The following is a 20,824-nucleotide window of genomic DNA, read 5'->3' as shown; positions in this document are numbered from 1 at the left end:
TCTTTCACAGAATCATTGCCCAGATTGTATTCTACAAGATATGAAGGTTTTCAGTACTTTCAAACTGTTATTTTACAAGAAATAGTGAAGTTTAGAAACTAGGATAAAAACGACGTTTAGCAATCAGTGCGGGTGAAACCGGCACCCTTTGGGGGTAACACCAATTTGAATTCGAAAACCGCCGAATGAGAGATCTTAAATTTCTGTATGTTACTGTTGAATTTGGTTGTTGTCGGTTAGCTGGTTCTGGGCAGATTGCCAGAACAAGTTCCGGTGAACATTATGTTTAAACAATGAAAGAATTTGATACGCGGCAAGCCTATCATGTGGCACTTTAAATCATATTATTAACTACAGGGTGACAACAAAGTGCGGTCACACAGGAAAATCTCAATATTTCGAAGAATAAGAAGAAAATCTGAATCTGGCTTTCATAGCTTTATTCAGTAACTCATAAAGATACTTCACAGACGATATCTCGGAATTACACCACCTTTCTCTGATCGAACCAGCTTAAGACGTCTTGGAAAGTCGTCGCAAGCGGCGCGCACGTACTCCATCGGCATCTCGTCCCAGATTTTCGTGATAACTCGCTTTAATTGCTCCAAATTTGTTATTTTATAGTCGTTCAGCTTCGACATCATGTATCCCCACACGAAACAATCCAGTGGATTCAGATCCGGAGACCACGGAGGCCATTCATTCTTCGAAATGAAATCGGTCAAGTTTTCCTCACACCACGCTTGAACTTCCTTTGCGGTGTGGGATGGGGCGCCATCTTGCTGGAAGCAGTAGTAATCGTCTTCAAACAATAGTTCAGCTTGAGGCAGAACATTTTTATTCAAAACCGTGTCCCGGTAGTACGCTGCGTTGATTTTGACCCCTTTATCGATAAAAATAAGAGGCAGTTTACCTCTCATGCAAATGGCTCCCCAAACCATCGCTGACGTCTTATTTTGGAACCGGAAAACGTTCAGCTTGTCCGCAGGAGCTTGCTGGAGGCTTACACTCCAAACTCGATCATTTTGGCGATTGACTGTTTGCTCCAAAACGAACAGCTTCTCGTCCGAAAAAATAATCTCGTCATCTGCGCGCCAACCGAGCAACTCCCGCGACCGTTGGTACCTCTTGTCCTTTGTAGCTTTGGTAACCCCATGAACCACCTGTTTTTTGTACGGTGTAAGTTTCAAATCCTTGCGCAGAAGCAGGCGGATTGATTCTCGGTTCATTTTAAGGTTCCTGGCCAGCTTCCGTGCAGATTGGGCGGGATTCCGGCGAATCCGGTCTCGTATAATCTTTTTCAGCCTTGAGTTCTCACAGACCTTGGTCGTCCAGATCGTGCCTTGTCCTCGATGCCTCCGGTCTCTAGGTACCGATTTATGGTCCGGTACACGAATTTCCGGTTGATTCCGAGCGGTTTTAGGTGTTTGAATATGTGTCCGGGTTTGTACCCTTTCACATATTCAGCGATAACAGCTGCTCTTAACTCTGCCATGGCTCACAACTCAATGTAAACAAACTGCACAGAAACGAAACTCTGCCACTTTGGGCAACAAAGTTAACCCTTTCATTTGACAAATAGATGGCACCAAAGAGATGCAACGTGTAGGCTACAGGCGACCCCAAAAAAGTGTGACCGGACTTTTTTGTCACCGTGTAGTTTTATTGAAGCCAGGATCACATTGACCACACCGGAGCATATTTCAAATACAACCGGGAAAGCCGTCAGTTTTGTGACTTGATCCAGTACATCTGACACCTCTTATAACTCTTGGAATCATTCACAAATCACAGAAGAGCTTGAGTGCATGGTTCTGAGTCGATTAATTAATTTATTTATCAGCGAGACATCGGTAATAGATGAGAAATATGTGTCAGTAACATCCAACTAGCCTCAGACCATGTCGGACATACCCCACTCACTGGGTGACGGTGTTACCCTGACAGCACACAATTTTTTAAAAAGAGTATTCCTACAAATTTATCGCTTCAATTTACCTCAGTTCGAATTCCTGTGATTGCTAACAATACAGGCAACAAATTGTAGAGCAACGAAAAGTTATTCTAGTCTTTTCAAATGAATAAAAGCTTAAGTTCCACTCACGAAAAATTACATCCGTTTACGCATTAGCTGCAGTAGCGTATGTTTTGTCTATTATTTTGACGTTTGACGTTTCACGGTGGCTTCGATGTGTTTTAAAATGTCTAAAATATTAAATACCAACACTTCACATATTCCAAAACACAGTTAATTAGCGTTTTCTAGTAAAATCCTAGGGGTGACGGTCTTACCCTCAGTGCCGGGCTTACCCCCAGTACCCCAAAATCATTTCGTCGTTAACGGTGGCGAATTAAACAAACTCTGTTGATTACACAGTGCAACAATTTTTTGCCTTGGCTTCTACGTTTGATTTTTTGATGAAGTTTGATGCGAAAATAAATTTCCCGGAGTTTGAACACATTTCAACTTAAGGTGCAACAATGGCGCCATTTTGAATTTTTGAGAAACTGGAAATTTTTGATGTTTTTTCGACGCCATTTTGTTTTAAGACCAAATATCAAAATTCTAAGAGTTTGTCCACATATTAGCATCTTTTTACCCATCTTTTGAAAAAAAAAACAGATCTTAAATCGGACAAAAACTGAGCTCAAAACGGTGATTCTACGAAACCGATTTTGGCATAGTTTTAGTGTATTTCACAAAGCAAAATAATATCGATTATTTCTGAGCAATAATGGTAATTCACAAGTATCTTAAAGTGGTAGTCAAATTATATCTTATCTTGAGTAAAAAAATTTTACACATTTTACGTAGATCAGACACCTACCATTCGATTTCTGAGACTTTTTTACTCAAAATAAGATATAATTTGACTACCACTTTGAAATATTAGCGAGTTACCATTAATGCTCAGAAATAATCGATATTATTTTGCTTTGTGAAATATACTAAAACTACGCCAAAACCGGTTTCGTAGAATCACCGTTTTGAGCTCAGTTTTTGTCCGGTTTAAGATCTGTTTTTTTTTTTTCAAAAGATGGGTAAAAAGATGCTAATATGTGGACAAACTCTTAGAATTTTTATATTTGGTCTTAAAACAAAATGGCGTCGAAAAAACATCAAAAATTACCGGTGCTTCAAAAATTCAAAATGGCGCCATTGTTGCCCTTAAGTTGAAATATGTTCAAACTCGGGGAAATTTAGTTTTGCATAAAAATACACAAAAAAATTATATATAGAAGCCAAGGCAGAAAAAAAAGTCAATTTTTGTTGCACTGTGTTATTATAATGATCAAGCAAAGATCGCGAAATAGATTTCAAGATAACGTTTCGAAATAACGTCAAGTCTTCTCTTCTATTTTTGCAAGCTTTCCAAAGAATGTAAGTCGTCATGTGGGATTTAAAAACTGGCACCGGACATGAGTATTTGGATTCTGTACGTCATCTCGATACCGAAAACATACATATTGCAGAGCATAAATTCGTTTTTCGCAAAATTCTGAAACCGGAAATCGTCATCTTGAATTTTAAAAATTACGTTGGACTTTTATTTCTGGTTTATTAGAATCATCCTGGTTCCGGAAATACAAATGTTGGGGTGTTTGTAAACGTTTTCCACAGTTTTTAAAGCTTCCCAGAAACCGAAAGTCGCCTTTTTTCGAAAAACATCGGACATCATATTCCGGTCGCTAGACATCAACTTCTGGCCATGACTGACCGAGGACATGACAGTTATCGTACTCGTTTAAAAAGTTCCCATAATGCACTATAAGACCTGACTTATATTAAAACCTTTCCCCCTTTGATAGTTGTCGCTCCATGTTTTCGACATATATTCCACAGTTCCTGGAAATCAATTTCCGGTCTCCAGACATGACCAAAGGTCAGAAAACTATCGTATTCATGCAAAAAGTTCTCATAATGCATGAAAAACTTGATATTCTTATAAATTAAGACCCCCTCCTCCTTTGGGGGTTGCCCCTACCTCTTCCCAATATTTCTATGACAACTTTCTTTGTACAAAGAACACGTATACCTAGTTTGGTTGAAATCGTTTCAGGCATTCAAGAGTTATGCTGGAACATACTTACATGCATACATACAAAATTTGTCTTTTATATAAATAGATAATAGATAATAATAGATAATAAAAGCTATCGAAATATTTTTTTCAATTTTTCATACCGACCGATCAGTAGCACACATTTGTAACTATTGAATAGCTTCAAAATATGACAGATGAGTGTAGGTAAAAATAGCCAGTGTGTTAGGACACATTGTAATTAAATAAATCCTAAAATAGTAATAAAAAAGCGCATTATGTGTGTGAATACTTAAGCCAGCTTTTTGGATCAAAACCTATGGGCAACGGCAGAAGATTCTAGATATGCTAAAAAATTGGCAAAGAGAGAATAGTTTATAATAGAAATGGTTGGGTATGGGAAATTTGTTACCCTTACCCGACCCGTATCCGACTAATCGAAAATTTTCAAACCCGTACCCGACCCGAACCCGAAGTCTGGTTTGTTTAAAATACCCGTACCCGACCCGAACCCAAAAAATATCTATTCCAACAACCCGTACCCGACCCGTACCCGAAAGAAAAAAACGCCGAAATTGCTTGAACCCGACCCGTACCCGACCCGTCCTGGAAAAATACCTGGGTACCTCGCACGTTATATGCACTGATTGTCATATGTGGTTTCTCGAGATGATGGCCGGAGTTAGACAAGAACCGAGTGTGAATGTGAACGAATGTTAATGAACCCAGAGTTCCAGGCGGATGGTCCACTTTTAAAAGTGCATGTCTGGTAAAGTTGAAAAAAAACGACGAGTTTTATGTGAACATCGCAGCAAACTGAAATTTTATTATTATAATATGGTCAAAATTAATATTGTTTATAACTTGAGAAAAATTTAATAATTCATTTGCATTTGCCGAAAACCCTTAATTTTTGAGTACAGATTCAATGTCATCGATTCAATCTAAAAATAGGTTTAACACAGATATTTCTGTACATGTGACATCCCTGATCACAGTGCAAACCAAGACTATGCTATCGCTGTCATATCTCATATACATATTTGCTTCGTACCAAACATCTCTATACACAGTGGGGAATCGGTGGCCACCCGCCTGAAAATTTTTTTACGTCAGCTGTTTCATAATGTTTTTCCATTGTTGCTATAACATTCAAGGGCTTTAATCCAAAGTTTTCGAAGTTTGGCATACTGACGTTTTTTGACATGTTTAAAAAAAAATCATTACTTAAAACGCTCCGCAGCTTCAATGATAGCTTGGATTTTTTTGGCGTCAAAGAAAAAGTTGATTTGTAGTTAGTGTGTATTACTTATTTCGTTTTAATTTAAAAAAACCTTTTTTTCGCAAAATTTGGGTGATTTGAGGAGTTGTGCCAAAGCTACGTAATTTGTTTCTGTGAGGAGGACACCCTGTGGCGTTGCTTGTGGTTGAAGATATAATTCTATTTAATGAAAAAAGTATAGGAAAAAGTGCCAAAATCAATAAAGACTAGGTCACGTGTTTTATGGACGGCCTCAAATAAAAAATGGAATGGATATTGGTATTGAGCACCCCAAAATTAAGTAAATACGATATTTTTGTCGCATTTATCCACACGTTTTTTGCTCAGCCAGCCTTTGTATTAAGTTGCCTTACTGTGCAATGCCCCGCGGTTTCCCAGACAGATATGAAAAAAGCCCGGCAAAAATTTCAATTAACTCAAAACGGTTACAGGAAGAAGTATTCACTTTCACATTAGAAAAAGATAGCACGATGTCATTCCCTTGGTGCAAAGACTGCCGGCAGCTGTCAGAATAGATACATTGGGGTAGTTTTTCACGCGGTTGGTTGTACCGCGTTTAAAAGATTGGATTAGATTTACTTATACTAAACTTATTTGATACCGCTTACAAATTATCCGTTCAAACGCGTAAAAATAATCCGCGTTATTGTAAATCAATCGCGTTTGAAAAAACGCATGAAAACAACCCGCGTAAAAAAAGACCTCAGTGTATTGGCCGATCTCTCGTTGATTGAGAATGGGCAATTTCTTCTCCGATCTTTCCGATTATCGACACTAAGAAAACACCTAGGTTTGAAATGTTAAAAATTAAATTCTCATAATGCACGAAAATCGAATTACCCGTACCCGACCCGTACCCGACCAATTGAGAACTTTTCAAACCCGTACCCGACCCGAACCCGGAGCCTTGGTTTTTAAATTACCCGTACCCGACCCGAACCCGTAAAATATTTTTTGGCGTTACCCGAAACCCGACCCGAACCCGTCGGGTACGGGTTTCGGGTAAAAATACCCGTACCCGACCATCTCTAGTTTATAACGATATCAGCAGCTTGAGAATATAATTATTATAGCTGCGAACGATCACCGACGGGCGACGATTAATGATAGCAGCAGCAGCTGCAGCGAAACAAGCTTTAAGGTCGTTTTCAGCAGCAACACAAAAAAAATATTTACCGAGATTGACTTGTGTAAAGATCCCAAACGTTCCGCGTGGTAGACCTTTCCGAAGGCGTTCTTCGCACGAGATTCGATAGTTTGATCTTTTATGGCTATTGCTGCTGCTGCTGCTGCTGCCACCGCCACCGACACACTGATTGCGCCGGACTTGCCGAACCTAGACTGTTAGCATTATGATTACTGTCGGGGAACAATCGTCACCATACACTGCCCGGGCGGCACGGTGTTTAGGCGAAGCAGAAAATTATTATGAAATGAAATGAACTGTCGTCATTGCGCAAGTTAGGCTGCTGCCGCGCCGTTGCAGCCCTCGAAGCGCACATCAATTTCTCATGAAGGGGTCAAAATGTGCGCCCGTGTTTTCCTATCGATACAAACGAAAAACGTGATTCGGTGAAATTAAGGTCTTAGAGAAGCGTGTCGATTAGAAATTTTATCAACAATTGACAACGTCCATACAATTTACGGTATTTATTTATCCATGCTCAGAATTTAATGTTTTTGAGGGGCTATATGTTTTTTAAAACATTCTTCAAATTCAGGATAGTTCTTGTTGTTTCAATCCATAACTATTTATTGTTAGTGCCCAAACAGATTTTAAAAAATTTCCTCTCAAAAAAGTACGACTCCCAACTCCCAAACAAAACCTGCGCTCACAGAAATACCGAAACTCTGTATATGAAATAAAAAATCTCATATATAAATATTTATTCGTTTGAGGTTTATTTTGGATTTTTTTTCGATTTTTAAGATAGTGTACCACTCCGGTACGTAACGGCTCGTTTAATTCAAGCTCCAAATTGAAATTCAAGGACAACTATAATAAGCATCTAATAAATATCTCTTAAAAACGAACCAACCATAAACCCTCCATTATCTACCAAGCGCTGCTCAAGTTTCAACCTAACTAACAACTATATTGCCCATTAATTAGCGTGCTAGGCGATAATTAAATAGTCCTATAACCCCCCACCCATGCATACCATCCAAAAGTTGTGTTTGATTTGATTTTCATAACAACCAAAGAGGAAACCAACGAATTTGACTATGGAGAGACTTCATCAATGTTGAGACAACCGTAAACAAGACAAAAGAAAAGAGTGGTCTTGGTAATTCATCATTTGCCATTGAATGTTTTTTCTTAGCAAACCTAATACTTCACTATTTATCTATCTTGTGACATAACCAGCTGAGCAGAGTTCGATGTTTGCGAAACCACACAAGCATAATTGTAACTCATTCGCTAATTTTCTCATGACCTAAATGAATTGTTCCGTTAATTGATGCCTAACAATTGCAGTCATTGAAGAACCTTCGTGCCCTTTTGGATTCACTCATCGTGGTCCTGATTCTTGCCATCTATCATTTAAAAAACCTGCAAGCATGAGTTGTTCAAATCAACACTCTAATGACTATTTCTATTACAGTAGTTGTCACTCATAAAACATTGTCGATACAGATATGATGCTTGAGCCGTGACATTTCCGCTGTGCTGGTACATTTTGCAGTGAATTGCATCGCCGTTGTCAAATGCAGCGGGTAATTTTTCATCGCTGAAGGAAACACCGTAATTATTTTCGCACCCTTAAAACCCACACCACGCCACTCGCAAAAAGTGGTCGTAACCTGTCCTATGGATGGGTAGACAATAACCTGTTTCGGACTCTAGCGTCGCCCACTGCGCGTGAACCGGCTGACAGATGGAGTCAACCCCATCTCCATTAGGGAAGGTCACGCTTCTACTAGCCGGTCGGTAACGGGGCAACCACGGCCAGCTCAGTAAGGCCCCTGATGATTTGTGTCAAATGGTACGATGCTGCCGATACTGGTGTAGGCAGCTTTGCGAGGGCTTGTGAGCGTGCAACAACCGGCGCAACTTTTTAGCCACCGTGCTAGCCCCGATCTGCACACCATTTGTTTGCATATTAACCAATTCTTTGGCGACGCCTTATTTGAGAAGAAGCTGTGCGAAGTTACACCTATGCCTGTAGCGCAGGTGTTATCATTTTCAATTGATTCTTCGTGAAAATACGCGAAAGATTTATCAAGAGTTTTTTTCAAGGACGCGTGCATTTCACCATACACTCTATTAAATTATTGTAGCTGTATTATGCGCTATCTTGGACTGAAAAGTAACAGGTGACTACTAAAACTTTGGATTTTTTTTTCTACTGCTGTCAAAAATAAAAAAGGGTGAATTTAGAGAAAAACAGATTTATTTCTCAATAAGATACATGCATTATGAACTAACAAAAAAAATGAACATTTGAGAAGGGTACATTTCCGGAAAGCATCTCATATTTTTGCACCGAAGAAACTCAAAATTCCAAAGAAACCATCGATTGGACGACACTGAGGTAGATTTATTGGGTAGCGTATTTGGAGTACAAATGGAGTAGAGTGGTTTTTTAGTTTTTGAATAGTTTATTTGACACGGCACGATACAATTTATGTTTAACTGAGCCAAGTACATTTTTTTTAAATTCTAAGTTAGCAGGGAAAAGAGGGAGGCCTTTTTTTCATTCTCGCGGCCGACTACGAGCTAGTGGGGATTTAAGGTGAGAGGAGGGGTGTTACAATTTTGTTTTTAACTATTTTATATTACAGAATGTATTCATTTGTACGTGACTATCCAGTGATGTTCTATTTGAGCAGTTTTGGTCTGAGGTGTCTGCGTAAACATAGAGATGCCGAGTCTTCGTTTTAGTGTCTCCAGCCGGGTGTATCATTCTCTTTCAGTTTGTGACAGAAATTGTATTCTAGCAAATAGATAAAAGAAACCAAATTTTAATGCCAGCATTTTTTATAAACCCGTATAGCTGTGTCATGTACTGGAGATCACCGCTTCCCAGAATGTCTCTAACGGGTACGTTCGGTTGTTTTCCTCGGGCCCGAAGGGAATCTATAAGCTCAGACCTAACACCACAGTATTCGGTACACGACCAAACAACATGCTCGATGTCATGGTAGCCATCGCCACAAACGCAGTGATTACTGTCTACAAGCCCTAGACGAAAGAGATGCGTGTTTAACGTATAGTGATTGGACATAAGTCTGGACATCACGCGAATGAAGTCCCGACCTACATCCAACCCCCTGAACCATGCTTTCGTCGATACCTTAGGAAAAATGGAATGTAGCCACCGTCCCAGTTCATCTGAGTTCCATGATGATTGCCAACTGTTGAGTGTTCTCTGACGCAAAATGCTATAAAATTCATCATAAGCAATTGGTCTTACATAAATATCGCCATCAATAGCACCCACCTTAGCTAAAGCGTCAGCCTTTTCATTGCCGCTAAGGTAACCCGGTTATTTTTATCTGTTAAAGCACTTAAAAACCGCCGTATTTTACCCAGGAAATACGGGGTGTGCTACACAGGCTTCATCGATCGCAAAGCCTCAATGGTACTGAGACTATCTGTGAAGATGAAGTAGTGGTCTATGGGTAGGGTTTCGATGATCCCAAGTGAGTACTGAATAGCAGCAAGTTCTGCGACGTACACGGAAGCAGGAGCATCGAGTTTGTAGGAGGCGGTAAAATTTTCGTGGAAAACACCGAAGCCAGTGGACTCATCTAGATTAGATCCGTCGGTGTAAAACCTTTTATCATAACTAACATGTTTAAACTTATTGGAAAAAAATTTTAGGGATCTCTTGGGGTCGCAATTGATCCGGGATACCAGAAATGTCTTGTTTCATGGTGGTGTCGAAGAATATAGCATTATTAGAAGTATCTAAAAGTGCGACATTGGAGGAATCATATGAAGAAGGATTAATATCTTGAGCCATGTAGTCAAAATATAAAGTCATAAATCTGGATTGAGATTGAAGTTCGACCAACCTCTCGAAATTTTCAATTACTAATGGGTTCATAACTGTGCATCGAATTAGCAACCGGTAAGAGAGATTCCAAAAATGATATTTCAACGGAAGAATACCCGCTAGCACTTCAAGACTCATCGTATGGGTCGACTGCATGCAACCTAAGGCAATTCGCAAACAACGATATTGTATTCGTTCCAGTTTGATCAAATGTGTGTTTGCTGCGGAGCGGAAGCAGAAACACCCGTACTCAATTACAGACAATATCGTTGTTTGGTAAAGCCTTAGAAGGTCTCCTGGGTTGGCTCCCCACCAGGCTCCGGTAATCGTACGAAAAAAAATAATCCTCTATTGGCATTTTCGTGTCAGATACCTAATATGGCAAGCCCAGGTGCATTTAGAGTCGAACAAGACCCCGAGGTATTTAGCGACTAAAACCTGAGTGATTGTTTTACCCGTTAGTAGGAGCTTCAGCTGAGCTGGGTTATGCTACCTAGAAAAAACGACCAGCTCAGTTTTCTCCGGAGAGAATTCGATACCCAGCTTAAGAGCCCATTCAGACAAATTGTCTAAGGTATCTTGCAATGGTCCTTGCAGATCGTTAGCCTCGCTTCCAGTAATAGATACAACGCTATCGTCTGCAAGTTGCCGTAGCGTGCATGAATTTGCAAGACATTTATCGATGTCATTGACATAAAAATTATATAAGAGAGGGCTTAAACATGAGCCCTGGGGAAGACCCATGTAACTAATTCGGGAAGTTGTCGAATCACCATGTGAGAAATACATATGCTTTTCCGACAACAAATTGAGCAAAAAATTATTCGAATTTGGTGAAAGTCCCTGCGAATGAAGTTTCTCGGTTAAAACTTCTACAGAGGCAGAGTCAAAACCCCCTTAATGTCCAAGAATGCAGAGCCATTTGCTCTTTTCGACCAAAGACGAGTTGAATTTCGGTAGAAAGCAACGCTAGGCAATCGTTCGTTCCTTTGCCCCGGCGAAAGCCAAATTGAGTATCTGAAAGTAAACCATTTGTTTCGACCCATTTGTCTAACCGTAAGGGGATCATTTTCTCCATTAATTTCCGGAGGCAAGAGAGCATAGCAATCGGCCTATAAGAATTGTGATCAGAGGCGTGTTTTCCGGGTTTTTGAATAGCAATGACTTTTACCTCCCTCCAGTCGTGCGGAACAATGTTTAGCTCAAGAAACTTGTTGAACAAGTTCAACAAGCGTCTTTTTGCAGAGTCGGGTAGATTCTTCAACAAGTTGAATTTAGTTCTATCCAACCCTGGAGCTCTATTGTTGCACGCGAGGAGAGCCATTGACAATTCCAACATCGAAAATGGAGGCTCTTCCGTAGCTACTAAAAACGCGTCGCGAAAGGTCTTCTGTTCGGGGACAGAGTCCGGACAGACCTTTTTGGCGAAATCGAGTATCCAGCGATCTGAATACTCCTCACTCTCATTCGAAACGTCACGGTTCCGCATGCGCCTGGCGGTATCCCAAAGAGTGCTCATCGCTGTTTCCCTCGACAACGCGTTCACAAACCGCCGCCAGTATCCGCGTTTTTTTGCTCTTATCAAGCTCTTCATTTGTCTATCCAGTACATCGTACTTTCGGAGCAAATCGATAGTGCCTTGTTCTCGGAAGGCCAAATACACCGAGGACCTTCGCGCGTACAGGTCTGAGCACTCTTTGTCCCACCACTTAGAGGGAGGGCGCCGTCTAATCGTTACCCCGGGTATCGGTTTCGTCTGAGCTTGAGTCGCGGCGTCGATGATCAAGCCAGAAAGGAACGTGTATTCTTCCTCCGGAGGAAGTTCCACGTGGGACTCGATTCTTTGCGATATTATGGTCTCATAAGACTTCCAATCAATGTTACGTGTGAGGTCATACGCAATATTGATTGGATCCGTTGGAGTTGACCCATTAGCAATTGAGATAACGATTGGTAGGTGGTCACTACCGTGGAGATCGTTGATTACTTTCCACTGGCAATCTAACGCTAGTGATGACGGATATATAACAAAACAAGGCATAGGTCTTTTCCATTCATATTCGTTTGAATGGCAACGACTTCAATATTCGAGATCGAGGGGAGGTCGATTCGGAAGAAGGAATAGCACTTTTTAATCCCTAAAAGTACCCCTCCACCGTGTGAGTCTCGATCTCGACGAATTATGTTGAAATCGTGGAAATTGAGTGGATCGTTTGAGATGAGAAAGGATTCACAGAGCGCAAATGCGTCACAATTGTATGTATTTATTAAATGAGAAAATAGATCGAATTTGGGGATGATACTTCTGTAATTCCACTGTAATACAGTGATAAAATTCCTAACCTTTTTCGCCGTATTAGTCATCGAAAGATATGACAGCTGGAATGAGGGGCCAAGTTGCTGCTAGTTGCTTCAAAAAGGTTTTCACTCTAGAAGGGCAAGAAGAATATTTTGTAGGGGATCTGGTATGTTGAATGTTTTAAATATCCAGTCCACAATATCAGAAAATTTTATGAACCCTGTTTCTTTTTTATCTTCTGATCGAGAAATAGGTGCACGAGGGGTTTTTGGTGCCCCAGGAAGCGGTGGGTACTCCTGGTTTGATTTAAAATTGAAACCGGGAGGTACTTGCTTCGGTTTTTCTTCACCGCTTCCTTTTTGTGTTGGCTTATTGATCATTCCACTAGGGGTTATCTTGCGACCTTTGCGAGAAAGATTAGGAGAGTTGATCATTCTCCTCTTCCTAGATCCTTCTGGCATGGCATAAAAACACCCTTCGACGGGATCGTCAGATGTACCCTCATCGGTTGGCAAAAAGGAAAAGATGTTTCCTGTCGAGAGTGGCTCAGCACTCTTCAGCATTTCTGCGAAAGAGCACTTTGATCGTTCCTTGAGGCAACGCTTAATTTTTTCCTCGCGCTGTTTGTACGCGGGACACGCCGAAAGGTCATGCCGAGTTCCCTCGCAGTAAAGACACTTTTCAGTATTGCTGCAGCGTGCCTTGTTGCAGCAGTAGGTGGTTGTATGACCTAACTGCTTGCAGTTTTGGCAATGCATGACCCGCGGTACGAACAGGCGTACAGGCAGACGAACCCTGTCCAAAGAGATGTAGTTCGGCAGTGCGGATCCGGCGAATGTTACACGGAAGGAATCCGAAGGGAAGAATTTCTTCTTCCCTTCTTCGATGGATACTGAATGCAATTGCTTGACATCCAGTATCTTTACATTTTGAATCAGGGGGTTCTTGAAACAGCCAACCCCGTGCCGCAAAATGTCATCGACCGTGAGGCTTCCTTCGGTAACCACACCGTCGATCTCCACGTCCTTGGCAGGGATGTACACGCGGTACTCTCTCGTGAAGAGCTCGTAGCTAGCAATTGCGTTTGCTTGCTTCAAGCTACTCACAACAACTCGCAGTTTGTTCGGTCTAACCTTTGTAATTTCGGTTACGTCCGAAAACTGTTTTGCCAGGTCCTTGCCGATTTGAATAATATTTAGAGGCTTCTTTATGGGCCTGAAGTAAACTACGAACGGACCTTTCGAAGCATCTGGGTAAGCTTCCACCCGTGTTGCCGGTACCCTTGGTACGGGGCTAGGTAGCGGGGAAGGTAGAGGGGAATTGATGGGGGAGATCTCAATCTCTTCCCCATTTGTTTCCACATCCAGGAATAGTTGCACCTGCATGTCGTCCATTTTGCGGGAGCGTTACGCTCTACCGCACACAAACGATAAATATTCGAATGTGGGGGGGGGTCAAGTAGTTGCTATTAAATTTCAAAAACAATTTTTCAAACTACAATGGATCAAAATAAAAAAAGGCAGTAATACTAATACTAATAACAATAGTTATAATAATAATAATAATGATAATAATAATAATAATAATAATAATAATTATTATAATAATAATAACGATAATAATAATAATAATATTAATAATAATGATAAAAATTCTAAAGTGAATACTTCACCGAACGTCTAAGTCACGACCTCACGGCTGATAGTAGGATCAATCGAGCGTCTCCGCAGAACAAACAATGACGATCCAGCTTCGTGTTGTGACACAGTGGCCGTATCCTACACGCGACCTTGTAGATGCCACTTGTAGTTGCCTTCCACTCGCTCGATCGTATGGTGGTCCGTGCTGCTAGCGGGGTAACAGCGGTGCGGGAGAATTATTCTTGCTGATACATCAGCTGCGTATCAGATCACTGGCGGGGTAGCCTGCCCCTACCAGTGTACAGAAGATGTTTCTGCCGATAAACGGCGGCGCGGCACAAGAACTAATCGGCAAAAAAAAAACACCCGTACGATAACTCGTGTATTGTTATTTTGCGAACTCAAACGGAGATGAACAATTTGCGTCTAATCGAGACGAAAGCAAAACAACGAATGGAGTAGAGTGGTTGTTCAGAAACGTTTGTGTTTTTTTTTACGTAATGTTATGATATTTTCTATCTCCCAGACGGTCTCGAGGTACGACGCTGGCCTGACAAGCCAGTCATCGTGAGTTCGAGTCTCGGCTCGGGTAAGACTGCTAGTGTCAATAGGATCGTAGCGTTAGACCCGCAATTGTCCTGTACATTAAACAGATGGCTGCGAAGTCTGTGTATAAATAAACAGAAGGTCGAATTCCGAATCTGAATGTAGCACCCAGGCTTTGCTTTGCTTTAAAGGCTCAAGTGAAATTTAATTCACCAATAATTGACGAAAATCATCAACTTCTAATTCGTTTGAAAAATATCCGCAGGCGTCAATATCAATGTTCTCGTGACCCTGTTTTTAAAAATATTTATAAAGATTTACAGAAAGAGATTGAACATAGATTTTCTTTTTTTAGAAATCAAAATTTTGAGACTAAAGTTGAAAAATTGAAACCATATTCAAAACCTTTTTGGAAGCTGTCGAAGATTCTTAAGAAACCTTCAAGGCCTATTCCAGTTTTAAAAGATGGTGAACGTTTTCTTGTATCCAATGTACAAAAGGCTCAAAGACTTGCTCAGCAGTTTGAGAGTGTTCATAATTCAAATTTGAATTTTGTGAGTCCAATTGAAAATGAAGTCACATGTCAATTTGATTTAATTTCTTCCCAAAAATTTTTACCTGCAGAAATAATTGAAACTAACTTGAATGAGTTTAAATCAATTATTAAAAATTTCAAAAATATGAAAGCACCTGGTGACGATGGAATCTTTAACATATTAATCAAACATCTCCCTGAGAGCACAATAGAATTTTTAATAAAAATTTTCAATTGCTGCTTCAAAAGTACATATTTGCCCAAATTATGCAAAATATGAAAAACATACTTCAATTTTAAAGCCGGATAAGAGTCCAGCTGAGGTTTCAAGTTATCGACCAATTAGTTTGCTTTCTTCAATAAGTAAACTGTTTGAGAGAATTATTCTTAACAGAATGATGTCACACCTAAACGAAAATTCAATTTTTGCAGACGAACAGTTTGGATTTCGCCATGGGCATTCCACTACTCATCAATTGCTCAGAGTTACTAATATGATACGAGCTAACAAATCTGAAGGTTGTTCCACTGGAGCTGCTCTTTTAGACATAGAAAAAGCATTCGACAGTGTTTGGCATAAAGGTTTGATTGCGAAATTTCAAACTTTTAATTTTCCAATTTTCCTAATCAAAATTTTAAAAAATTATCTTACTGATCGAACTCTGCAGGTTGTCTATCAGAATTCAAAATCTGATAGATTTCCTGTCAGAGCAGGTGTGCCTCAAGGTTCAGTCTTGGATCCAGTCCTGTACAACATATTCACTTCAGATCTTCCTAATTTGCCTCCAGGATGCACAAAGTCATTGTTCTGCGATGATACAAGCATTTCCGTAAAAGGAAAAAGTCTTCGTGTCATATGCAGTCGATTGTAGAAAAGTTTAGAAATTTTTTCTTCCTACTTACAAAAGTGGAAAATTTCTCCCAATGCTTTTAAAACTCAAATGATAATTTTTCCCCATAAGACTAGGGCTTTCTTTCCATAAGCCAAATAATAATCACGTTATCAAGATGAATGGGGTTATTTTAAGTTGGTCTGACAAGGTTTAGTACTTGGGACTAATTTACGATAAAAAACTTATTTTCAATGAGCACATTGAAAGTATACAAGCAAAGTGTATCAAATATACGAGATGTTTATATCCTCTCATTAATGGAAATTCCAAACTTTGTTTAAAGGATAAACTTTTGATTTACAAACAAATTTTTAGACCAGCAATGCTTTATGCTGTACCCATCTGGTCCAGTTGTTGTTTAACAAAGAAGAAAACGCTGCAAAGGATTCAGAATAAAATTTTGAAAATGATTTTGAAACGTCCTCCTTGGTTTGGTACACTCGAATTACATAGACTTACTGGTGTTGAAACATTAGAAGCTATGTCAAATAAAATCATTAACAATTTTCGACAAAAATCGTTGCAATCCTCAATTGCTACGATAAGCTCTCTTTATAGCCAATAAGTTAGCAATTAAGTTAGTTGTAAGTTTACTTCCTCTTTTCTGACAAGTAGGTTTAAATCCCTACGAATGATAACTCCTAATTGCGAAAGCAAACAAATCCTAACAATTAAAATTACAATTTTTCTAACAGTGTTGAGAAGTCACCATTTGTGACTGGACACACTTACCTCACCTTACCAAACAGCCCCAAACCGTGGTGTGGCCTTTGCTGTACGTAAGAGTCGTCTCCATTCCACTCGGTCCATGGCTGCAGTTCGCCAGCTCTGCAGTCTGCGTAGGGCCCGCTGGTCGTCTTCCACCTGATCGATCCACCTTGCCCTCTGTGCAACCCCTCCGTCTCGTCCCTGACGGATTGGTTTCAAGTACCATCTTTACCGGGCTGTCGTCTGACATCCTCACAACATGCCCAGCCCACCGCAACCTGCCTATCTTAGCGGTGTGGACGATAGATGGCTCTCCAAGCAGCTCCTGCAGTTCGTGGTTCATTCGCCTTCTCCACACGTTTTCCATCTGCAGTCCACCGAAGATGGTACGCAACACCTTCCGCTCGAAGACCGCAAGGGCGCGTTGGTCCTCCACAAGCATAGTCCATGTCTCATACCCGTAGAGGACTACCGGTCTGATCAGCGTCTTGAAGATGAAGTTAACCATGCGGCGACGAATTCTACTCGATCGGAGCGACCTCCGGAGACCAAAGTATGCACGATTTCCTGCCATAATGCGCCGTTGAATTTTTCTGCTGGTATCGTTGTCGGCAGCTCAGTAGCGTAGCTAGGGGGGGTGCGGTTGGTGCGGTCCGCACCAGGCCCACCACTCGAGGGGGCCCCAAAATCTTGCGAACACCGAACCGGTCAATCTGCCTATCTGAACTTAACCTCATGTATTTGTGCTCGCCACTCTACTCTCGTGATCTACACGGACAAAGTATACGTGCTACCGATGTTCATTTTTACCACGATTCGTGATTCGACTAAAGCCGAAGTTGAATGTTTTGCGATCGCAGAAAACATTCGATGCAACGTGGGAACACGCAACGAAGGAGCGATTTTTTGCAATCCTGAAACAAAACGCTGTCTATCTGGGTTGCTGTGTGGCTAACGAAAACATGAAACAGAGTGTTTCAGGGACCACCCAGCTGCGACAAGCGTTACCCAAAACGCAATTACCATCCGTCAGAGTGATAGACGTCCGGATGGGGCTATGTCATCGTAAGCGTAAAGAGAATGACACTCTGATATCCGCATTGCACAAGTACACATGTCCTATTTATTATATCTCGTTACACTTCGTTAATTTTTAAGTAAAACTATATTTTCTCTTGTTGTGTGTAATCGCGAGTTGAATATCGTAACACTTTGGCGACGAGTGAATAAACGAGTCAGTTTGCGGGTTTTTTGCACGTAAAAAATTGATTTTTCGTCGACGAGAGACTGAGCATCAAGTTGGAGTTTAGTAAAGCGGGCAATGTATGTAGTTTCGCGGGAATGCGTAGATGAACGGGAATAGAAGGTGTGACTAGACTTAGAAAAAATTTCCCTCGTCCAGACGGTTTTCATCGCGGCGTGATGAGATGCGGGAACACAATAGTAGAGGGTGATTCGACATTGGTCTTAGGAAGAGTTAACCTTACCCAGTAGTTTAATTGGCCAAAACACCTTGCCGGAGACAACGGAGATTGCGGGTTCGTGTCCCGTCTGGACGAGAGAAATTTTTTCTAAGTCTAGTCACACCTTCTATTCCCGTTCATCTTCGCATTCCCGCGAAACTACATACATTGCCCGCTTTACTAAACTTAAATTGTAAGTCAATTATGACAAAAAATGAAATTAGTCCGTGTAGTAAAATCAAGTTGGAGGTTAGCTGCGATGAGGACGTCAGAACTGTTCCTAACGCAGCAGCAGCAGCTGATCGCTCATCTATCCCAGGAGATGTCAGTCCAACAATGCCTAAAGGAGTTCTCCCGCGATGACGTAGCACTGGATGCACTAGCTGGCAACATCACCGAATTTCGATACGCTCCGGACGAAGGGTGCACTTTTGATTCATGGTATTCACTTTACGAGGAGCTATTCGATAAAGACGCCAGTAAGCTAGACGATTCCGCCAAAGTCCGACTCCTTATGAGGAAACTCGACCCAGCGGCGCACGAGCGGTACAGAAGTTTCATTCTCCCAAAACTGTCCAAGGAGTTTGGCTTCACCGAAACTACCGCGAAGCTGAATCGCTTTTCGGATCTATCGTCTCGATCTTTCATCAGCGGTATCAGTGCTTTCAGACCATCAAAGATGATACAGAGGACATCGTGTCATACTCCTGCAAGGTAAACCGTGCTTGTGTGGATTTTAACCTTGCCGACCTATCCGAGGAGCAATTAAAGTGCCTAGTTTTTGTTTGTGGCCTCAATTCCTCGAAGGACTCCGATATTCGAATGCGGCTGATCACGAAGCTGAACGAATCGTCAGAGATAACGTTGGCGAAGATCGTGGAGGACTGCAGAGCCCTGACGAACCTCAAAAACGACACCGTGCTGGTAGAAAAACCTTCAGCAACAGTGCGAGCTGTGAAGCACAACACCAACAAACTTGTCAAGTCGTCATGTAATTCGTCGGCTGCTGCGGGTAATGGAACCAGGGCAGATCAGCCACGTTCTCCGTGCTGTTCGTGTGGAGGAATGCACTATTCGAAGGACTGCCAGTTTCGGGGTCATCAGTGCCGAGAGTGCGGAAATAAGGGTCATAAAGAGGGCTACTGTGCCTGCTTCACTGCAAAATCATCATCCGGCATTTCGAAAAAGAATGCACGGAGCCAGAAGTTAACCAAGGTGGTCTCCGTAAACACAGGCAGCCGTGGGAGGAAATTTGCGGAGTTGCGGATAAACCATGTCCCGGTCCGACTACAAGTTGATTCGGCGTCGGACATCAACATTATCACCACAGAAATGTGGAAGAAGATTGGAGAACCAGAAACATCTCCGCCTTCATGCCAAGCGGTGACAGCATCCGGAGAACCGCTATACATCGCATCCAAGTTCTGGTGTGACGTATCAATCAACGGGGTCTCCAAACGAGGTTTGTGTCGTGTCATGGTTCCGGAAATTTCTCTATCAGTTCTAGGTGCTGACTGGATGGACAATTTCGGCCTATGGGACGTTCCAATCAACTCGATCTGCAACCAAATCAGTAGCCAGTCTCAACCAGGCATAGGGGCAATTCAATCAAAGTTCCCTGACGTCTCGTGTCCTACAGCATGGAGGGAGCCGTCGAAGAGGAATTCCAACGACTGCATCAACTTGGCGTGCTGAAACCGGTTGATTACTCCGAGTGGGCGGCGCCAATAGTGGTCGTTCGGAAGCCAAACGGACGGATTTGCATCTGTGCGGATTTCTCTACTGGTTTGAACGACGTCCTCGAGCCGAACCAATATCCGCTACCGCTACCTGAGGATATTTTTGCGAAGATGTGGGGGTGTCGGTATTTTAGCCATATCGACCTCTCCGATGCCTACCTACAGGTTCAGGTGGATGAAAGCTGCCAAAACCTTCTCACCATCAACACTCACAAGGGGCTCTCACTCGCTTGTCTCCAGGCATCAAATCAACTCCGGGGACGTTTCAGCAACTGGTAGATGCAATGCTCGCTGGACTCAAAAGTACCAGTGGGTACCGCTCGAATCGAGAAATGCAGCTTCAGCATGCGTCAAATCAAATATCTGGGACAGATCTTGGATAGCGATTGCATTCGACCGGATGCAGACAAGGTCGCCGTCATTGCCAACATGCCACCACCGGTCTGCCGTCGCTGAGATCGTATTTAGGAGCCGTAAATTACTATGGCAAGTATGTCCCTGAAATGCGGAAGCTACGGTATCCCATGGATCAACTCCTGAAAGCCGAAACCAAGTGGGAATGCAACAAGGCGGGTCAAGACTCTTTCGATCGCTTTAAGGAACTGCTGATGTCTCCGCTGGTGCTGACCCACTACATTTCTCAGTTGGACATTGTGGTGTCTGCCGACGCATC

General features: G+C 41.8%; 1 protein-coding gene across 1 annotated transcript; it reads left to right on the top strand.

The window, feature by feature from the left end:
- Nucleotides 1–18,671: 18,671 nt before the first annotated feature.
- Nucleotides 18,672–20,430, top strand: LOC129719775 (uncharacterized protein K02A2.6-like). The gene is made up of 3 exons (XM_055671184.1): nt 18,672–18,914; nt 19,064–19,992; nt 20,052–20,430. Exons 1-3 carry the CDS (start codon nt 18,672–18,674, stop codon nt 20,428–20,430), a joined length of 1,551 nt encoding a protein of 516 aa, XP_055527159.1.
- The last annotated feature ends 394 nt before the right edge of the window (nt 20,431–20,824 follow it).

Source organism: Wyeomyia smithii, chromosome 2 (assembly GCF_029784165.1).
Source record: "Wyeomyia smithii strain HCP4-BCI-WySm-NY-G18 chromosome 2, ASM2978416v1, whole genome shotgun sequence".
Lineage (NCBI taxonomy): Eukaryota > Metazoa > Arthropoda > Insecta > Diptera > Culicidae > Wyeomyia > Wyeomyia smithii.
The sequence above is the reverse complement of the archived record's forward strand: the minus strand, read 5'-3'. Positions and strand labels throughout refer to the sequence as shown.

Bases quoted from the DNA above. Each gene is read 5' to 3' on its own strand.
- LOC129719775 (XM_055671184.1), top strand. From the start codon at position 18,672: ATGAGGACGTCAGAACTGTTCCTAACGCAGCAGCAGCAGCTGATCGCT. The intron at 18,915-19,063 runs GTCCGACTCCTT...ATCTTTCATCAG, and splicing joins AGCTAGACGATTCCGCCAAA to CGGTATCAGTGCTTTCAGAC. The intron at 19,993-20,051 runs GTCTCAACCAGG...CGTGTCCTACAG, and splicing joins TGCAACCAAATCAGTAGCCA to CATGGAGGGAGCCGTCGAAG.